This window comes from Astatotilapia calliptera, chromosome 13, assembly GCF_900246225.1.
Source record: "Astatotilapia calliptera chromosome 13, fAstCal1.2, whole genome shotgun sequence".
In the NCBI taxonomy this organism is placed as follows: domain Eukaryota; kingdom Metazoa; phylum Chordata; class Actinopteri; order Cichliformes; family Cichlidae; genus Astatotilapia; species Astatotilapia calliptera.
Window position 1 is genome coordinate 18991722 of NC_039314.1, and position 21410 is coordinate 19013131.

Sequence of the window (21410 nt, forward strand, 5' to 3'; positions counted from 1 at the left end):
TACAGGGCTTTTTGTCATGTAATACATTACCTGAATTACCAAAAATTAAAATAAAGATTGAGACATTTGTAAGGATTTTACTCTTTCACGTCAAGCATGCATCAAGACACATAATTTGTGAATAAAAAATAAATTAATTAAATACAGATTTACCATAAGAGCTACTGGCAGTACTATATACAAACCTTGGGTGCTGGTGAGTGAACTTGGCCAGAGGGAGGGGGAAGGAGTGGGGTTACTGGGGCTTGGGGTCTGCAGAGGGCTCATGGAGGAGTTTAAGCTGTTCAGCACAGCGTTTGGGGCAGCAGAATTGGGGAGAGAGTGTGATGCTGTTGCACCCAGGAAGGCTAAAGGGTAACCAAAAGAAATTAGGAAAGAAAGGAGAAGACAGTATATGAATAGATCAGTGGTGGTCCTGTCAAAGTGCATTTTTTAAGCTAATCATAAGTTGCACTAAGAAAAAAAAAATCTTGGTCTTCCAGCTGGAATTCCATCAAACTGCCATCAACCCAACAGCAAATGAGAGCAAGAATTTCTTAAATTTCTACAAGGTCATGGATGCATAAGTACACGTCTAGTGTGTCCTCATACCCAATAAAACTATGGTATCGAGAACACCAACAATGTGGTGCTTGGTGTCTTAACCCAAACGCAGTGTATGAAAACAGAAAGAAGCAGGTCTGTGGCTTTAACAAGGGGCTACTTTGGCTCCAGGAATAAGGCCAGGGATTCTTCTGGCACACTGGTCTGTAATCTGAAGAAGAAAAGCATGTAGCAATTACTAAAGGCCAGGATGTGGCCGTCCACAGCTTCACCCGGGGCCCCTGAGTTTAAATGAAACAGCAAAAAAAGATTTCTACTGTACGGGCACTCTCCTGGCACACTGAGCTTTTTTGCAGCCAATCTTTAATCTCATTTTCTAGGGGGGACAATCCAATCATAAACTGAACACATGCTCATCAAAACTAACAGAAGATATGCTAAAACATTTGTGCTAGGTTTTCCAAAATTATAACAAAAATAAACCCATTATCTCAGAAAATTCTCAGCACAAATACATACTCAACATCTTGACTATCACATATGGTCCAAGTCAGTGGTAGGAGAAAATAAACACATTCCAGTAATGTAATGCAGATTTGCTGTGGTTACCATTTGATGACATACTGCATTTATATTTAAATTTCTAACAGATAAATTGCAACAGATCTACTGCCAGCTAGTGCTTACAGGAATGAGCCACTTCCTGTCAAGCTTATCCTATCTGCCTTTCCGACTGCCTCTGATATATAAATCATGTCCTAAATTCCATGTTTTTTTTTGTTTGTTTTTTAAACAGACTGAATCTCCAAATTTTTTTATGAGAAGAATGCAAAAATCTGATAACTGTGACTAAAGATTTGTTATACACTGCACGCACTCTTACAACCAATTGAAAGTCATCCATGGAAACAAAAATGTCCCCTAATCTCAACAGTTCTGGACTCTGTTGGGCTCAGATGTTGAGGTCAGCGCTGCAGACAAACTCCTACGCGATAAGAACCGTTCATCATCCTGTGATTCATAAACTCATAAATTATTCAAAGTGCTGCAACTACATGTGTACCGAGGTTATTTTCTGATGGTTGACTGATCAAAGATGTGCAGATTTGGACTTGCGTCCACACAGCTCCTGCTGTAAAGGTCATATAGAGATGCAGTGAGTCACCAGCTGTGATTTATGTAAAGGGGGATTGTGTTTTTCAATTCAGTAAACCAATGAAAATTCTAAAAGAGACTACTTTGTGTTACACGCTTGGGAATGACACTGATTCATGAAGATATTAGTTCTTCTATCATGATACAATTGAATCTGTTGCATTTTGTGCACGAAATAAAAAGGTAACATCTTATTCACCCTCCCCCAATCATAGAGAAAGATATTCTTTAGCATTATTTCTTAGCAAGTTAAACATTGTCATTACCAAGATTACTCAGCCCCAGGCCAGCTGAGGCCAGGATGTCCAGGCCAACAGGGCAGATGAGAGATGGGGATGGACCATTAGTGCCAGCATTCAGTGCCACAGGGGGTGAGGAAGACACCACTCCATTGCTCTCGAGACCCAAGAGGAATTTTCGGGCTTCGTACATGTTGACTGCATTCCTCTCCACACTCTTGACTATCACAGACTGGGAGAGATCGAGAGAGAAGGAAGAGGCGATGAGAAACCGGTGAAAACGGGAACAAGTGGGATGGACATGGAAATAAACAGGAAACTAGGAGGCAGAAGAGAAAAGCAAGAGGAGGAGCAAGGGAGAGATAGGGTAGGGAATGTTGGTACCATAGATAGGGAGTGAAAGGGAGGCTGAGGGAGAAGACAAACATAAAATGTGAGGAAGGAAGAGGGAATTAAGGGTAGATTAGAAGGATAAACATTGAGGCAGTGTGGGAGAGAGAAGGAGACGGGGGAGGAACGACAGTGAGAGAGACAGTGTTTCTTGATCAACATATCTGTCTGATATGAGAGAAGAAAATAAGAGACTGTAAAAAGAACAGAAAAACACAAAATTCACAATCAGATTTGGAATCATTGAAAGAAATGACTGGAAACCTTGCTTTATTCGATCTTACCAAACATCAAATATAAATCAAAGTGCTGACTTTTTGCATTTTGCCAAAATTGAGCTTCTGAATTTTTTTTTTTTTCAATCAGCGGTGAATATCCCTGACACACGTGCACACCCTCCTCTACAGGACTGCCAAAGTGATTGAAGCAGACAGGCTGTGGCACCCATTTGGACCGGCCTTTTGGATTATTTCTGTCACCTCATTAAAATGTTTAAGTGAAGGGTTCTTAAGAGGATCTGGGCTGGGTCGGTGTTTATACTGGCACTTCCACACCGGTCCCCGCAGGCCCGTCTGGTTTGGGCATTGAGCCCTGACTCAGGGTGGGACGTAGGCACCTTGATGAGCAGGTCAGGTTGAGGCCAAACAGTGAAATATGACTAGGAATACTACGTGTACAACAGCAGACTATTATAAACATTAGATCAATTGTATATACAAAAAAGGCGTGCCAAAGATTGAGTAACAGATTTCACTAATAGAAGCTACATTTAATTAAAGGTCATTGAGCTTAACTCCAAATTTCTACCTAATTTACCAAGAATGAAGCCACTTACTTTTTGTTATGCTTCAGCTTTTCCTACTAAAAAAAACAGAGTGGCCCTGTCCAGCAGATGAAACATGCATGGCAGGCTGTGCAGAGGAGAGACTGCGATTCCCCACTGTGGCAGATGCCGACTTGCCAAAACCCTTCACTGTGTTGGTACAGGGATCCAGTTTTTCCCTTTCTAAGTTTTAGCAGTGATGAAATATGACAAGGCAATCCATAATTTACTTCAATGTCATGCTGTCATTTGATGGAAAGTAACTGAAATGGAACAGTGGCTTATTTGTTTCTCGAGCAGTCGTTTTTTTCCCCTTCTCTGACGCTGCATTTGAACAAGTAGGACAGCAGCTGTCTTTTTCTATGGGAGAAAAGGACACATTTTCATCGAAACTTTAATGTTTACTGGATGTTTGGCTTTTTTTAATGTAGTCTATTATACATGTTGTGATTTCTTAAGATAAGACCACTGTGGAAACTGAGTGTAGTATATGCCAGATGCTTGAATCAATTATGAGACTGGCTGAAGGTTAAGGCATTCATCCACTTTGTTACTCGTTCAATTAGTTCAGGTTTGCAGTGGGTGGGGGGTGGGGGGGTGTAGAGTGCATTGAAGCTGCCGCAGGGCAAGGCATGAGTTACACCCTGTACAGGTTGCCAGTCCATCACAACCCCACACGCTCACACGAATACCTACGGCCACCTTAGAAAAACAAGTTAATTTAACAAGCGTGTCTTTGAACTGTGCACGGAAACCAGAGCACCTGGAGGAAACCCACGCAGGCACTGCGAGAACACGCAAACTCCACACAAAGAGTCCAACAAACCGGGAGATCGAAACTCAGAACGTTCTTGCTATAATTTTTTATCATTGCTGTAACATGCTGGCACTGTGTAACATTTATTCATGTAAGCAAGTGGTTCTTTTCTGTGTGCTTCATTTTCAGAATCTACATCTACTCTGTGTGCAACTATATGAGCAGCAAACAGCTGGGATGGAATATTTCCTCTCTTTAGTTAAGTAAATACATTACTCTTATTTGGTTATTTTGCCTGGTAGGAGCTCTGTAACGGTCAATACCAGTGCACAGCTAGTGTTACAGAGGAGGACACTCAACACTGTGTCTGTACGCTGCCTCCTAAAGTAATCATTACTCTGTCAAGTACATATTACAGTCCCAAGTGTAAAATGCATAAAGAAGAAAAATTAGCTCCTTTTAAAAACAAAAAGAACCCCCCAAACCTATTTTTTCTTTGAGAAGAAGAAAAATTGAGAAGTATAAAACCTGGTAACTAAAAGTTGACAGCAGAATAAATACACTGTAATAACACGGGGCACTTTCTTTAGTCTACGATGTTCATAATATTATAGAAATGTGGTCCAGTTTCCTATGGGTGCCTGTTTTAGTCCTCAAAAAATGAGCATTTCTTGTACTTTATCCAGCCACTGATCACTTTTTAGCCAGTGTCTTGTTATGCTCTTTTTACATGCAACAGTCAAAACTGTGAAGGGATATATTTAAGGAGCTGCTGTGGTTCAGTTCATCTCCTAATTGGAAGGTTGCTCCCGATGCAGCCGTCAGAGTGTGAATGTGATAGAAAGCACATAGAATAACTTGCTTGTATGAATGTGTGTGTAAATATATCCTCTAGAAATATGATTTTTAATGCCACTGGAAATGTTGAAGCATGATCCTGGATACACAATCTCTCCTAGTTAAAAAAAAAGGAAACAAATAACTATTTAATTTAAACAACACTAGGAGCTTCTCATTTAAGCTTATAATAAAAATGATGTGTTTGCATGCAAACATTTGCTAACTGCCACTACATTCGAAGTAAATCTGATAATAACAATATTCTTGATTTTGATGTGGGTCTTTGTTTATTTTGAAAGCACATCTAGAAAAGTGGACTGTGAGCTAAATGGACTAAAGCCAGCTTAATAAGCCATAGATGATGCAGCATTTGGAACTGTTTCTATGTTCTTTATGGTGCGATAACACTATACTGTTAATATGACTATAGAGGATACAAAGAGTCGTCCCCCCCCTCGCGATCAATTTAAAAAACACAATGTACACACAATATGCATCCTCTAAAAAACCAAAGAATGGGTTTAAAACCATTCTTTGGATTTGCTGCCATGAAACCACAGAGATTAACCACATGATGATGCTCAAGGCAAGATCAGGGGTTTACTAAGGTCATTAGGTTTCAGCACTTTGTGACAATCCATTGAAACAGTTAAAATATTTTGGTTTGGATAGAAGTAGCTGTAGCTTAAAGACTAAATTGCCTTTCTCAAAGCCAAGTCAGTACCAGTGCCTGAAATCCCAACTTTCCGTGCCGTGTGAGTGTGGGCTTGAAGTCATACCTTGCTGGGCTGTTTTGGCTTTGGTTTGATACTGATGAAGACATCCAGCTGCTCCATTAGCGCTGTGATACACTGGGGCTCCACCTCAATATCCTCTTTAATGTCAAACATTAATACCAGAGGCAAACAGCCCTGTGGAGCAAAGACAAAATAAATACATATTTGTAATAAACGTTCATTTTCTTATGTCAGCTGCACACCAATCTCTTTGAAAAGCTTTCAAGTTTGCACTGGTGCTCCAGTAATATAAGCCGTTTCTCAATAGTAGTATACCATTTGTAGAGCAAGTTGGTCATACCAATAAATACAAGATTCAGTGCTGGATTCATCCCACACTGAGTTTGGGAAATTCCGCCAACAGCAATCTGTTTTGCATGATCACCACCACAAGCACCACAGACATCTATATTTTGGGCTGAGAGCTGGACAGTGCTCCTATTGTGAGTGGGTGTAATTAGCAGCAGAGAGCAGAGCCAGACTGGCTCTGACGGGGCTTGAGATTGGAGCTATAATCTATAGTCTGGCTATGAGAAGCCAAATCACACAGTTCACTACCGCGAGGAGGCCTCTCCCACTCCTGTATGCCTATTCTGCATCTAGTTTACAGCACCTCACCTAGCCCTTTTTATGCCCTTTGTTCATTTCTACGATCCTCTCCCACTCATTGCTTTTTGTTTCTCCTCTCTTCTCCATCTCATCTCTTATTAATCTTTTTTTTTTTTTTTTTTTTAATTCTTTACTCTTCACCAGTGTAAGACACTTAAGAAGCTCCTTCTTGTGTGTCCCATTTCAATTCCAAAAGAAAGTCATGTTTGGTCACTGAAACAACTCTGGCATTTGCTAAATGTCTTTGGGGCCAACTGGGAGACCGCAGACAAAGAGAAGGCAGCTCTTGCAGAATTACTGCCCCACATTATGGATGTCCAAACAGAAAGCCAAAGCTGTTTACAGCTGAGATGTCATATACACACCAGCTCAGCCGAAGCCAACAGTAATTAAACAGCCATCACTTTTACACATATCTGAAACAGACCTCTGATTATACTCCTAAGTAATTTAAGATTCGGGTAGCCTCAGCGGTCATGGGAAACAAGACAAGAATGACCGCTGAGCATTTTAACCAAGTGAAATTTAAATATGAAGTGCTATCTTTGGTCCAAACTTTAACGTAATCTTTGAATTACAGTCAGGTTGATATCCAGTCCACTAGAATCTACCACAGAAAGCAGGTCAACCCATTACCATGAGGATCTTCTTCTTTTTTTAAGGCATAGAAAGGACATAAAGAAGTCAAGCCAAACTAATTGTGTCCATCTTACATGCAGGTATGTAGCAGCTATGAACCATGTGTGCTAACCTTGAGTCGGTTACAGATTCTTGTTTATCTGACAGACATTTCAGCAGCTCGACTAGAGCCAAGCAAATCTCTCCCAAGGCTATTCAAAACCCTCAAGGCAATCGTGGTTTACTTCCTAACTCACATCTGAAAACCCATGCATCATTCACACATACCATGATGATACTGATGAAACAGTGGCATCCATTCTAGCTACCACACAGTATGTGGAATCTGTACATGTAAGAATATAACGCAAATGCCATCTCTTAACCACAAAAACAAAGTTGGAAGGGGCTGGCTTAGCAGTTTAGCATTCTTTTTTTCAGTTGTCAATAAATTAAACACACACTGAAGATGAATACCATGAGGTACTGCCGTGCCAAGCACACAGATTCGATGGTGCCCTGAATGTAGACTGTAGATTTCTTCTGGGGGCTGTTGGGATCAGGGAAGTGGATCTGAGCTCCCGTCCTTTGGGTGATGTGCTTGATGTTGCTGCCATTGCGTCCCTTCATGAAGAGGTGGTGCTGCGGTGCGATGTCCAGGTGGGTGGTCAATGAGATAGTGCTAGCCAGGCTACCGGCCAGGTGCTCCAGTAGCAGAGCTGTACCTCTCTGAACAGGGATTACAAAAGAAAACATATTTTAGCATATTTTATCTCACAGGATAATCACCAATTAGATTTAAAAGTAAAAACACAAAAAACAAACCATTTTTCACAGGATTCTCTGCAGTCGTGTGCAAAAATAAGCAAATCCCATGCTTTACACAATAACAAAGAGTTTTGCCCCACTCTTCTTTACAGTGCTTTTTCAGTTCACAGCTTGCAGATATTCTTTAACTCACAGCCTTCTTAAAAGGTCCTGCCACAGCATGTCAGACATTCTGATATAGATTTTTTGGTGTACTTGGAATAACTGCTCTGTTGCGCGACCCAATTTCAGCCAAGCTTTAGCCGTTAGACAGATGGCCTCACATTTGACCCTAGAATACTCTGCTGTACAGGGGAGTTCATGGTTGACTCGATGACTGCAATGTGCCCAGTTCCTGTAGCTGCAAAACCAGCCCAAATAGTCACCCCTCCACCACAATCCTTGACAGACGGTATGGCGTGTTTGTGTTGACCAGCCGGTTTTGATCAAACGTGGCGCTCTGCATTTTAGTTAGACATGTCCACTTTGGAGATCACGTCTCATCTGTCCAAAGAACATTCTTCCAGAAGTCTTGTTGTTTGTTCAGATGAAATGCTGCAAACCTAAGCTGCACTGCCATGTTTTCTTTAAAGAGAAAAGGCTTTCTCTTGGCAAGCCTCCCAAATAAGCCATACTTGTTCAGTGTTTTTCCTAATTGGACTGTCATGAACTTTAACATGCTAACTGAGGCACGTCGTCTCAGATGTAGCTCTTGGGTATTTTGCAATTTCTTTGAGCATTGTACAGGACATTGTCCCGTGAAAACTCTTCGCATGACTGCTAAGGCAACTGAAAAACAGCAAAATGTTCCCTGCTGTAAATTGTTATGCATGATAGCCATCTGATCATTCTTTGAGATTTAGCTCTTTTAATGGATTTCATCTTAGTCTTCCTATGAATGGCTCCTTTTTCTACTTGAGTCCTCCTGAAATTGCACCCAAAATGCTGTCTTGACTTTCCTTTGTAGTTGCCAATCCAGCCCTCCCTATTTCTCATGCAGGAAAGGTGAGGCGCACACACACACACACACACACACACACACACACACACACACACACACACACACACACACACACACACACACACACACACACACACACACACACACACACACACGCTGGTGGCATCATTGGAACATCTGTGTTTAAACAAATATGGTAGTTACAAATTAAGGACACGGAGTCACATAAGATTTAGATCAGAGACAACCTGTGAAATTATACAGAGCAATTCATAGGTTATACTAATACTTCAATAATGTACATTTCATAGTGTTGGCATCCACAGTCTCAATGAACCAAGCAGCCAACTTGTTCAACTTGTTCAGCATGTGTTAATGTGTTGATGTTAAGCACCACTTGGATTTTGAGTGTGCCTTGGTGCTATTAGCTTATGTACAGAAACATTTGTGTATATTAAGTGCAGTCATTACAAAAAAAACCAAAAAAAACAACTATTCTGTCTATGATAGCAAGTTATCAAATTACTGTTTAGTATTCAATCCATAATACAAAGACACTTAGCGAAGCCATGAATCCTCTCATGAGGAACCGCCAATAAATGTTTGACTGTGGCCTTTGATAACTTCTAAATAAACACAAATCCATTCATCGATTTAACTTTTCAGGCAGGAATATTAAATAATGCATCTCATTTTGGATGCATACTCGTTGCAAGAGAACAATATTTTTGCCAAGAATACAAGACTATAACTAGCAATTTGCATTTTTTAAATATGAATATAAAACAGTGCATATTAAATAAAGTAAAGATGTGATGAATTGTTAGTCTTGAAAAGAAAAAAGATAAGCGAACAAGAGGCTAAAACAACATTTCATTTTAAGCAGTATCCAGGCCAGATTACAAAGTAATTGTTTCACAGAGCAGTAAAGCAAAGCTGGTGCTTTCTCAGAGAAAGCACCAGTGTTTTCTATATAACCAATGAAAATTATTGCTTTTTTTTTTTTTTTTTTTAACTGTGCTGGCCATCTTAACAGTCTCATTCTTTGCAGTCTCTGCAAGCCATCACTTGGCCTTGTAAAGTATGTCATTTCCCCTCTTCTACAGGAATCTGCACACTGTGGCCAACATAAGACAACAATCCATAGAGCACCTTTAAGAATTGCCAAAACCACTAAGGGTCTCACGCCACCACACAACATAGCATACAGCTTTCATCTGGCATTCTTCCCAGTCCTGACTGACCCCTCAGACCTACCGCAAACTCAGGGGCAATGTTTCTGCATATGAACACATGTGCTGTACATAGGAACACACAAATGCACACAAGCATACAAATCCAAATAAAAGTGCACTGGCACTGATGAATAAATGAACGCAGAAATGCACATATGCAAAACGCAACTGTTGGCAAACTAAAATTAACTCCACGTTGTTAACTAAAGCTTGGTAGTGGGGTGGGGGAATGGTGGCTATGATTTGTTTGGCAGAGATTTATGAGAAACCTTCCTGGCACTATCCTAAGCCAGATGCCTGTTGAGGAAATACATCTCTGTATGTTTATATATAGGAAACATACAGTATGATTACGAACATACACAAGCAGCAGAAAAAAACTGCAAGAAACTCAGAGACTAATTTAAAGTACAGTTTCATTTGAGGGGAGCTTGTGGACTTGCTGATACAGTAGTGGGACACAGTCTCCCCTGCAGTGGAGAGCTAAACTAGCAGCCGTCCAGTTTGAGTGACCAAAAATCTCTCAGCACTCTCTTGCACCTGTGGTGCCGAATGTAATGAAGCAGTTTATATGAGAAAAGTGAGGCATGCCGAAAGTGTTGGTGGGCCTTAACGCGTGGCTCAGGAAACCCTTTTTTTGGGCGCGTGGTTCAACATGTAAATGGATTCGCTAAAATATTACAGAACTGAAATGACTGAGAAGGAGTACAGAGGTCAGAGTTCAAGCATATTTTACAGGACACACAAGGGCTGTTTGGCCTTTCCATAATTTTGCCACAAAGTAAAAAGGTGACGTTACAGAGTTTAAATTATTAATACAGCTGGTGCAGTATTAGGAAATGCTTAAAACAGACTAATGAGTCAACAGCTAAATATTCACTGGTTCCTGGCTATAAAATGTAAGCATTTGCTGGTTTCATGCATTTCATGTTTTACAATGTCGTACTTTTTTATCGCTTTAGTCTGTGGAAAGTTGTAATGTGCATTTTTTACTCCATAATTTTCTTATTAATTAATAACAAAAAGCCTTGACCATCTGTTTCACACAACCCTCAAATGCCACAGACCATTCGTCACTTCTAAACCGTGAGATCCTTCTTACCTTGAGTGCGTTGGCATTATTCTGTGAGCCGCGAACAACACCTGTGGCTCTATAGAGACGTGTCGGGGGCTTGAAGGAGACTGTGAGGTTGTAGGTCTGCGAGATGTGCTGCACAGTGGGCGAGCTGGGGTCAGACTGCATGATTGCAGGGAGCTCGAAAGACAGCACAAGAGGTAGCAGCTCCTGTAACGTGACGGGACAGGTGGAAGGAGGAGGAGGACAGAGGAAGGGAAGGTATTAACAGTAAGCGACAACCATCGTCTTTGAACATGTGGAAGCATAGTGATGGCGGCTGAAATGCTGCAGAGTGTTGGAGCTTATTATTAAACTGTTATGGCTTCTGTAGGAAAAAATATAAAACATGTGGAACCAGATTTTTTTCCCCCCTCTTCAAAAAAAATTATGACAGAAAGAACATAACAGCCGGTGTCAAAACATTAGTGACTTACACCGATTAAGTAAAAACGCATAAGGAAAAGGGGGATTTCTTCACATACTGAAGACTTATGTGAATTGACACACAGCCATAACAATCCTTCATTTAACAGAAGGTGGCAACACTTGGTATGTAAATCTGTCAGGCCAAATAAATAAATCTGGGGAAGGTAGTCAAAATGAAGTGGAGTAGCACCGGCAGCAAAAAGAAGGAAAAAAAAAAAAAAAAAAAAAGAATAGAAAAAAAGACAACGTCTGCAAGCAGCAAAATGCTACAGGGTCAAAAAAAAAAAAAAAAAAAAAAACATAAAAAAAAAAATAAAAAAAAAAAGAAATAAAATTCTTCATCATTTTATCATTATGGCTACACGAAAACATCCAACTCTGGTTTAAAATTTAAAACATTAGTGGTCCATGGCCTGTTCACTCTCATACATTAATTCTCATACATCAAGTCACTGAATTAAACCACAGGACCAGCAACAGATAACAGTTCCTGTCATTTGTGTCACAGCCTTCATTCAAAGAGAATAGATGCTGACAACTTTACTTTATGCATACACATGCTTATATATACACACACACACAAGAGAGATAAATCACACAGGCACACCCTTATACAGAAAAACTGAAGGGAATGCACATATACACACTCATAAAGACAATGAACACACACACGCACACACTTATCCAAACACTGACTCTTGGGCAGAGCGCCACTATGGTTTTGGCTGCCAGTGAAGGGCAAGCAGCATGAATTGCTCTGACCAAAGAAATGCATCCCTGATCAGTCCCATATGCGCTTGGCCTTACATTTATATCACGTTTCAGCACTCGCTCTCCGAGGGTTCGAGAAATTTAGGTCAGCACTGAGGGAAATGCAAGGGAGGACAAGCAGACCAGCAGGAGTCGAGAACTGAATGAAGAATAGGCTGATTTTCACGGCGGAGCTGAGTTCAGCTTTTTTCAAAAAGGACAGCTTGGCAAATATGGGTTTCACATGTATTCAAACAGAAAGTGCTGTTCAAAGGCCTCACTTGTCCTGACATAAGGGTGAGGGATGAAGAAAAATGAAAATATCTTTGAGGTAACGCAACTAGCTAGACCTTTCATCACCTACCTGCCAGCTCCATCTCCGAAAGCCACATTAAATCCCCCAAGAATCCATCACCTCAACAACTGGCTTGTTACAGAGTCAAACAGATCTCCACCCAAGAAGGCATCAGAAGTACGGCAGACCTTGTAGGTCCACTGCGGTGTGTCTGAATGATTAAGGGACATGATTCTCCCTTAGCTGCATTGCTAATGCAGGAACAAACCAGCCACTTCTGGTTTTAGAAGACGACTGGGGAGGATGTGATCTAATGCCCACCCAGAAGATAGTACTCTGTCTAACTAGCAACCATAACTGTAGGAGTTATGTAGGAGGACAAGAAACTGAGGTAAACTCTCTAACCTCATGCATTTTACTGTGGAATTTTTCAATTTCAACACAACTTAAAAAAGAAAAAGATTCGAAATAACCGTCGAGTCCACTTTTTTCCCCCTCCCTCAAGATCGATGCCACTCGGCATGCACTGGATGATGAGGGTGAGCCCAGAAATGCATCTTAGGTTATCTTAACAATTAACTTTTAAGAAATTAGACAAGCTCTGGCACTTAGTGGGCTTTAGAAAACGTGGAGGACAGTTTTCCTTTATATTTTAACAGATCCAGGGTGATGAATTATCTGCTGACTTCACACCAAATGTAGGGAAAGAAAAAAAAAAAAGAAAAAGATTAGCCCTTCAATAATCAGTCTGAGTGTGTTTACACACCTGGCTTGTTTTGTCTGGACATTCTGACTTTTGAGTTTAATCCAAGCCAGAATTACTGATGTGAAACTGAAAAGATAAACACTGGTGCAACAAAAATACTTGATACCAGAAAAACTTAATCATGGTTCGTTTTTCCCCCCTTTTCCCCCTCTCTACTGTGATTTTTTTTTTTTTAAATATTGATCCAACTTTCTGACCAAGTGAAAGAAGTATGGCAGACTGTCAGAGCTGGAAATGGAAAAATGAACCACAGGAGCACCGGGGAGGAGATTATGAAAATATAAACAATATAAAAAGTCAAATGGCTAAAACTAAATTAAAATGTAGACACTTCGAGATATTTTCAGAGGGGATAAGAGGCGGGACAGGGCGAGGTGTTGAGAGGGGAAAAACTCCACCTCAAGATAAAGTTACTACAGTAGCAGTTTAACACATTATAAAAGATGTCAACAAAACTAAATCAAGCCATTGATTTGTCTCCAGGCAAACAGGGATACAGCTTCTGATGGCACGTCCAAGGCTTTGTATAAATATTCTGTTTGGTGAGATGGAATCCAAGTCGGTGATTACTACAGGACGCAGGTATACCACGTAAACATCTAAAGTATGTTGACATTTTCAGTGTGAAGCTAACGCTGACCAGATGAAATGTATACAATGTTAGGCGATCTGTACTGTGCCCGTCTGTTTGAGTAGCGTGACTGCTCTGCCACGGTGCAGTCAAGCGAACCGTGCCCTAATCTGCTTTAAGAAGTGGGCGCATGTAGCCTGATCGCTAATCATGCCCGAGCACAAACTATAACACTCCTTCATCGACAGCTGCCTTAAACTGGATGTCAAATTTATAACACTGTTGACAGCACATACAATATGTTTGGCTATTCCAGGACTAGGTAAGTATCAAGGTTTCCACTGAAAGACACCAAGCTGACAGACAGGAGAGGAAACTCTTATTATTCAGCTCACTTGTCCGCTGACTGAGTCTTCTCTCGAGGACACAAAACTCTTTGTGGTTCTTTGTACAACACTGGTATGGTTCGGTTTGATTATTCTTTTCCCCTCATCCATAGCAAAGAAAGCAGATGATCTGGGATTTGATTTGTTGCTTATGAAAACACCCATTAAACATGGAGAGATATGGGTACATGCATGCAGACATTTGCCAGTACGCACTGCAACAACATCCAGCGTGACCTTGTCTTCCTGTCTTTTCCCTCCAGCACACACTCACTCTGTCTTTCTCAAAAGCACACATCGCCATGTTAGTTTTGGTCAGTTCATAGCAGAGGAATGTGCTCACTTTAGACAACTGCTGTGGTGTTGAAATACAGTAAAAGTCTAAAGATGTAGTAGGTCACACAAGCACACGAGGTCTTTTTGCTCTCAGAGATGAAGCTGAAGGTTGGGCTTCCCGTCAGAATGAAACTGAAGATGGAAAAAATGCTAGAAAATGGGTTTGAGATAGACTTGCCAGAGGGAGCGTTGCTCATGCTTTTATTTTACAATTGTTCTTGGGAAGTGGACTGGGAATAAGTAGGGAATGGTGCTTGTGGCTTAGACGAAGTGTTGAAACTATGCCTGGGCCACATATTTACCTACTGTAAAGGTTGGAGCTTTTCCACTGAAGGATTAGGTGCGCGACTTGACTCGACTGTCCTAATTTTGACATTTTCTTGAGCATGGTCATGATTTACACATTTTCAAATGTCCTTTAGAATATTCTTTAAAATCTAGTTTATGTGACTATTTCTTGTCTTAAACTTTTGTCCTTAATTATTTTAACTTCATGTCAAGTAATTATCGAATAGTACTGGACATGCTGGTGCTGGTAAGCACAGTATTTCAGATGACACAAGCTGGAGAGACCAAGTTGACCAGAGGATCAAGACATGGACACTTGGATACTGCAGTCCAGCTGAAATTTTGCCTGGTCAAATGTACTCCGGTGGAGCAGCCAAAGGCAAAGGAAAACAGGAAACGGCATAGGTGGAGGTAAATTTAGGGCAATACTCTTATTATTTGTTATACATCGTTTCAAACACACACTCGTACTTGCAGTTGCTGTTACTTAGTACGGCTGAGCAAAATCCTTCATTCTCACCATTGTTTTTTACATCATGAGAAATCAACATTTCCCAATCAACAACTCAATCCTATAGTCAAGTGGGATGGATTAGGCAGCCTTGTGATTTTCTGTTAAAAACAGTCCAATCTGGCTGAACTCTGCACTACAAAATAACACTGAAATCTATTCTTAAAGAAATTGGTCAGCACTAAAATCAGCGGCAACTTTCAGAAATGTAAACTGAGCACAGTCGGTCTGCTCCACGGAGGTTAAAAGTGCAAATTTAACAGTCTGCAGGGAATGTGCCTTTGATACTCAAAATTATGGGTGGAGTATCCCTCAAAGACAAACGTGGCTGAATTCCAACTTACCCTTATTTTTACTCGAGCTGCCTCCACCCCGCCTGGCTGCCCTGCGATGGACACCTGTTCATAATAAAAAGTAAATGATGTAAATCAGTCATCCAGTTCCCCCGCACTCCAAGATAAATACAAGACTAAGGTACTTTGCATACGGTTTCATGTAATTGTGACATCTTTGCAGGCAATGTTTTGAACCGTGTCATGAATCTGCTCGACTCAATGATGCAATTCACTGTGAATGTAAAAACAACCGTGCAAATTTAACCAAGTAATTTTTAAGCATAACCACCAAAAAGAGAGGCCAGATTAACTAAATTTAAAGACTAATGAAAAGGGTGATAAATGATCTCATTAGCTTTTTCTGTTCTGATCCTCGTTCCTCACTCTAAAGACGATTCAGCAGCGCTATCCATGAAAGACCTTAAGCACGGTACACAGCTACAGTGCCAAAACAAATATAAAGTTTAAGTGTTGCTGTCAAAAGAAAAAATTAAATCAACACAAAGCAGGTCACTCTAATTCACCTCTGCTACATGAAGAAAATCTTCAAATATACACTTGCACTGTAGATTTTAACATAAAAAAGCTTTGCTTAAGTGTGATTCAACAATATCCTGAAGTTCATCAGCTTTACTGAGAATCAAAAGTAGCCCCTTCATTGAGTTTTACAGTAATGTACCATGTGCTCATCAATAAAACTGTACTGTCAATATGCCTGCCCTCTCAAAGGCTCTGATGCAGACTGAAAGCTTTTGATACTGGAGAACAGACACAGCTTAAAGGGCCTAAAAGGAGAGTGTTGCTGCTTATCAGCCCATACTTGCATCATCAGACTGGAGGGGATTGAGCAATGCACAAAATACAGAGTTCTGAGGGGAGTAGCTTAACCATCTACATCTGGAATAAGTGCAAACTGTTTTATGCAAAGCCCACAGAGAAACCGTAAGAGTAAGGTGAGTAGACCTTTGAAAATAAAGAACTTGTCAGTTCTTTCATACACAGGTGTAGAGCAGATATCTAATGCTTGGACCTCTCCTCAACTCCTCTTACTATACTTTAATGGTAATTACAGCAGGATCCTAGTGCTATTCTAGTGAGGCCAGCCAAAACATACTAGCTTCCTCTGAGCTGGCCAATCAAAACACCCGAGTGAACCAACTCTCTGCAACCTGTCCAGACAGACCCCGTGACAGCTAGTAAATGGATTGGAGGGCTGCATACACAGATCAAAGAGTTATTTAGAACCTGAAACCTAAGAAAATCTGTTTTTAAGGGATGATGGTAGGAAACACTCTGGGCAGCAGAATGCAAAGCAGTGATCCAAGACATTAAAGAAAAGGTTCAAACCTGGTTGCTTTTCTCTGCCTGGTTGTTCCTGTTAGAGTCTGGGAAATGGATGTGACACCCCGTCTCCTCCATCACCCTCTTGATGTTGTTGCCTCCTTTGCCAATAACGTGTGAATGCTCTGTGTGGGAAACATCCATCTTCAGAGTCACCCTGTTACTCTAATGAGAAGAAAGAGTGATAGTGGTTGAGAAGATGACTGATAACCCTTGAAAAATATCAGTGAGGTGAGAAAAGTACAGAACATTGTACATAAACTAAAGGAAAAAAGCAAAACAAAACTGCATTTACAGCTTTGAACTAATGAAGATATTTCTAGTAAATACACCCATCCGGCCCATGGGTAAAGCAACCATCTGGTACATACTGTGGAGTTTATAGTCTCCCCGAGCTACAACTGTGTGTTCAACAAAAAACAAACAAGCTAATAGACCTCTCGCTTTTTTGGTGATGTTTTAATTTCTTTTAGTTGTATTTATAGATTGCCAATTACCAGCAATATTCGAGGCATTTTAAGACACTGTAAAGTAAATACCTTACAATATTAAACAACAAAGAGGTCCAAGATTCCCTGATTCCCCTGCTATTTCTCTGATTGTAAATCCTGGTTCACTGAAAGGCCTGTTGAACATGTGTCCCCCTTTACGCCATCTAAACAGTCACAAAGTATTTACTTTTACAATTTTCCACTCTTTAAAAAACACACTCACATGCTGCACTCGTTTAGAACAGAATCAAAGCAACAAAATATGCTGTTTATTAAAAAAAATGAATAAAGCAAATAAAAATTCTGAAATAATTCTGTGTATTCCAGGGGGGGGGGGGGGGGGAAAGGCCTTTTCGTGACAAAACCATATAAAATGCTATAAACAATGCCAGTTGGGTGCAGCTCTTCCGTGTGGGTTGCTGTACAAAGTGCACAAGCAACCTCTTGCCCCTAGGGTGTGCTAGAGCCCAGTCACCCAACTATGTGAATTCTTTTGCTGTCATGGCAACGGAGCCTGCATGCACACACTGCAAAACTGAGAAACTCAAGACTTGAGTGTTGGGATTGATTAGTGGAAAGTTGATTGCTGTCAGTGGGAGAGTTCAGGTGAAATAAACCTGAGTGAAAAACACCTTCAGCAGGAAACAGAAGACTGAGAGCTGCCCGTTTACACACAAAGGACGTTTTTTAATCACTGTGATGAAGGTGTTTTCTTTACCTTTGTATCGAGGACAGACATTATTCGGTCTTTGGCTTCCCTTACATTCTCCCTCTTCCCGCACACCTTGATGTGTGGATCTGGCAAGGAAAGAAGAGATGGGCAGACGTTAAAAACGAGGCGGACGGCATGTGTTTAACGTCTGTAGAAGTATGCTATGTGCGTGCGTGACTTGGTGCTGACAATGAGCAGAGGCAGAATGCGACAAGTTCAATCCAAATATGACACAAAAAGTCTCCACTTGTCAACAAATTACAGTGCGTCAGACAAAAGCTGTGTGACAGTAATTACTGCTTTTATATCTGCCGAGTCTCATTTTTATTGGCAAGCAAATGCCATGTGGTGATTGGGGAAGAGGAGCACCTCTGGAATTACATTCAGGCAATCTCAAAAAACTGTGAGCTGTTAAAAACAAAAAAAAAAACAAATCTTGAGCTGCAATTTTGCCTAAATAGAAGACAGACACCCTCACCTTCTCTTTTCTGAACCTCATTCTGTCAACCTCCTTCAGCTTCTTTCTCAAATACTGCTAAAGATCACTGACTGTATTCTGGTGTTTATTAGCAGTCACTCCAAGACCCAGTAGTGTTTACCCAAATGCAAACTAGTGATAAACGCACCACTTTGAAGCATTTAAAATTTCTGAGTAAATACACTCAGCAACCACAAAAGGATCGCGCAAGAAATATCCAAGCAGTGAATAAACTGTGCCTCCTCAGCTTCTCAGCACAAACACTGCATAGCTAAACTTTTCACAGCTAATGGTTTTGTCTGCGCAGCATTGGGTAAGAATACATCTGGCACTGCTGCATGCAGGACCCCTGGAGAATGCAAACGCAAAAACACAAATATGTGCGTGTGTGTTCACGTGCACACATTCATGTACTACACGTCCACGGTCCATCGCCCACGTGTTAACTGTACCGAGCAGCAGGAAGTCCACAAAGCCCCCTTCCAGGAACACTCCTAACCATGCACACACAAACACAGGATCACAGATGTACAGCGTAGTCCTCAGACAGGACTTGTTGAAGCAGATTTATTGTTACAAAGTCACCGGGACCTTAGAGAAACTCGTACTAGCGTGTTTAGTCTTCCAAGGAGCTTAGGAGTGAAAAGTCCTGCATGGGTCAGATATGAGAAGCATAGAAAAGAAAACAGTCAGGGTAGTTTCTTTTTTGTATTTACAAAGGAAGCAAATGTTATTAGTTTGATATGCATCAACAAACAAGCACAGATCTTGTTGAGAGCGCCAAAAGGGTCGGACAACCTCAAGACTCCAAAAGATGCTGCATCACAGGAGGGAGGAACAACAGCTCACAGATTGTTTGCGGGTTAAGAACTCACAAAAAAAAAAAAAAAAAAACAAAAAAAAAAAAAAAAAAAAAAAGCTGAAGTCAGACAGGAAAACAAAACAGAGAAAAAAAAAAAAAAAAAAAAAACAAGCACAAAGAGTGGTCAGAGATCTATCACAACCTCAGCACTGTTCCAGGGAATTTTCCCATCATTCTGCTGTCGTGAACAACAGAAATCACTCAACTTCCTCCTGTAACCGTTAGAGGGAGTATGGCCCTTTCAGTGTCCCCACTCCAACCTGCACAGCACATCTGGCAAACATTAGCCAGCCTAAATGAGTGCCGCAGTCGTGATGCAGAACACCCCCGCATTTTTGAAGTGGTGTGTGCTCTGTGCTTTTTCTCCACCCCCCATTTTGTATTTGATGAATGATTGTTGAATATATATGTATAAAAAAAACAAAACACCTTAAGTCCTAATTTGGCACGCACAACACCTATGAAAACAAACAAAAACAAGAGTAGACCTGTAGCTGCGAAAGGTGAATGTTTTCAGTCACACAGATTTTTATTGTTCCACTTGACAGAGAAGAAACCTTTTGACCCAGAGCTCTGGCCTGGCAAAGCTGAAGCATTTTTCCAGCGAAGGACTGCATTAGAAAATACCACACAAATGAAGAGAATTAAAATCCTGTTGACTTAGCGTTCCTCATTCAAAACATCTGCGGAAACAGTGAAACACAACTGGCAACTGGAAGTAGCTTTAAAACAATTATCCGTAATGGAAAAAAAAACAAAAAAATGATACTTTCTGAGACGCCAATAAACCAACACTGACCACTCCGGTGTCCTTAAATTGCTACACGTACGTGTCTTGTGCATGAGCGATATGGCTCCTCATTATGATAAACTGCAGGCTAGGTGCTGATGACGGCTTGTCCCAGAGGCTACCAACTTGCCTTATCGCACCTATGCAGGCGGTAGAGATGGCTAGTTGCAGGTGATGAATGAAACAGCAGAGCTGGCATTTTGATGAAGTGCGGCTCGCCATACGCAGAGGTTACAAAACATACAGATCCCCTCACATCTGCTGCTATCCCACCGAGTGTAATCAATTCCAGACTGCACATGAAAATTCCAGGGAAACAAGGAAAGCTAATGCTATTAAAGAGTGTGATTTTAGATAAAAATAACGGAACATAATCTGCTCCGTCATCTTCTGTCAAGAGCAGAGCAGGTGAGTTTTGTGTTGGACTAATTTTGTGTTCAATAAAAGGTGGATAAAATCTGTGTTTCTTCGTTTCCTGAAGTTTACAGAATGGCTGATGTGGTAAGTGAAATGAACTCTATTTTGCTGTGTTGTCCCTTCCTCTTCCCTCAATTCCAGGATCCAGGTGGTTAAAGCAGATGGGCAGTTTCAACCCCCCCCCAAAAAATGCATAAGATAACCAAGTGATTATATAACACTCTTACCCTCTGCTGCTTTCGGTTTACGCAACACCGGGGGAAAATCTAACATCATGCGTCAAAAACGTACATTTTTTTTTGTACACATCATCATTCCCAGGTGCCGTCAAAGGCAGGTTTTCTGAATGAACTAATACTTGGGGTGAATGGATAGTTGTGTGCGAATGAACTGCGTAGAACCTACAGCTGATTAAACAGCCAGAGGAAAAAGTGTTTAATATTCTGATGTGTTTGCGTCAACTTTTTATCCATAAAGAATGAGTGAGGAAGTTACATAATGTCACTGGATTGCACATCTGGCTTGAAGATGCGCATTGTTTTCCTCAGGAGAACTGCTAAAGTGGGCATCGCTACACCAACTCCTCACCCTCCCCTCTCCTCAATCCTGGCCTCACTCCCTCCCGGAAGAGCTTTAAATAACCGTGATAATGTTTTATTGGTAACAGAGCACTGGAACAACTTGGGCAATAAATGCGTGGGCAACCAACTCCCACCCCTCCACCTCTGCAGCAAAAATCTGACAAAAATTCCTCCATGAAGATGAGGTTACTGCCTTGCGAGGGA

General features: G+C 41.0%; 1 protein-coding gene across 1 annotated transcript in view; it reads right to left on the reverse strand.

Moving 5' to 3' along the window:
* The window catches only part of bicc1a (BicC family RNA binding protein 1a), a 55078-nt gene that overhangs the window by 7823 nt on the left and 25845 nt on the right, over positions 1 to 21410 (reverse strand). The window contains exons 4-11 of the mRNA XM_026189768.1: positions 18085 to 18164; positions 16882 to 17040; positions 15544 to 15597; positions 10856 to 11038; positions 7228 to 7479; positions 5527 to 5658; positions 1965 to 2169; positions 186 to 347 (exon numbers count right to left, since the gene is read on the reverse strand). Of these exons, the coding sequence (XP_026045553.1) occupies positions 186 to 347; positions 1965 to 2169; positions 5527 to 5658; positions 7228 to 7479; positions 10856 to 11038; positions 15544 to 15597; positions 16882 to 17040; positions 18085 to 18164 (1227 nt within the window). The remainder of the gene's footprint in view (positions 1 to 185; positions 348 to 1964; positions 2170 to 5526; positions 5659 to 7227; positions 7480 to 10855; positions 11039 to 15543; positions 15598 to 16881; positions 17041 to 18084; positions 18165 to 21410) is intronic.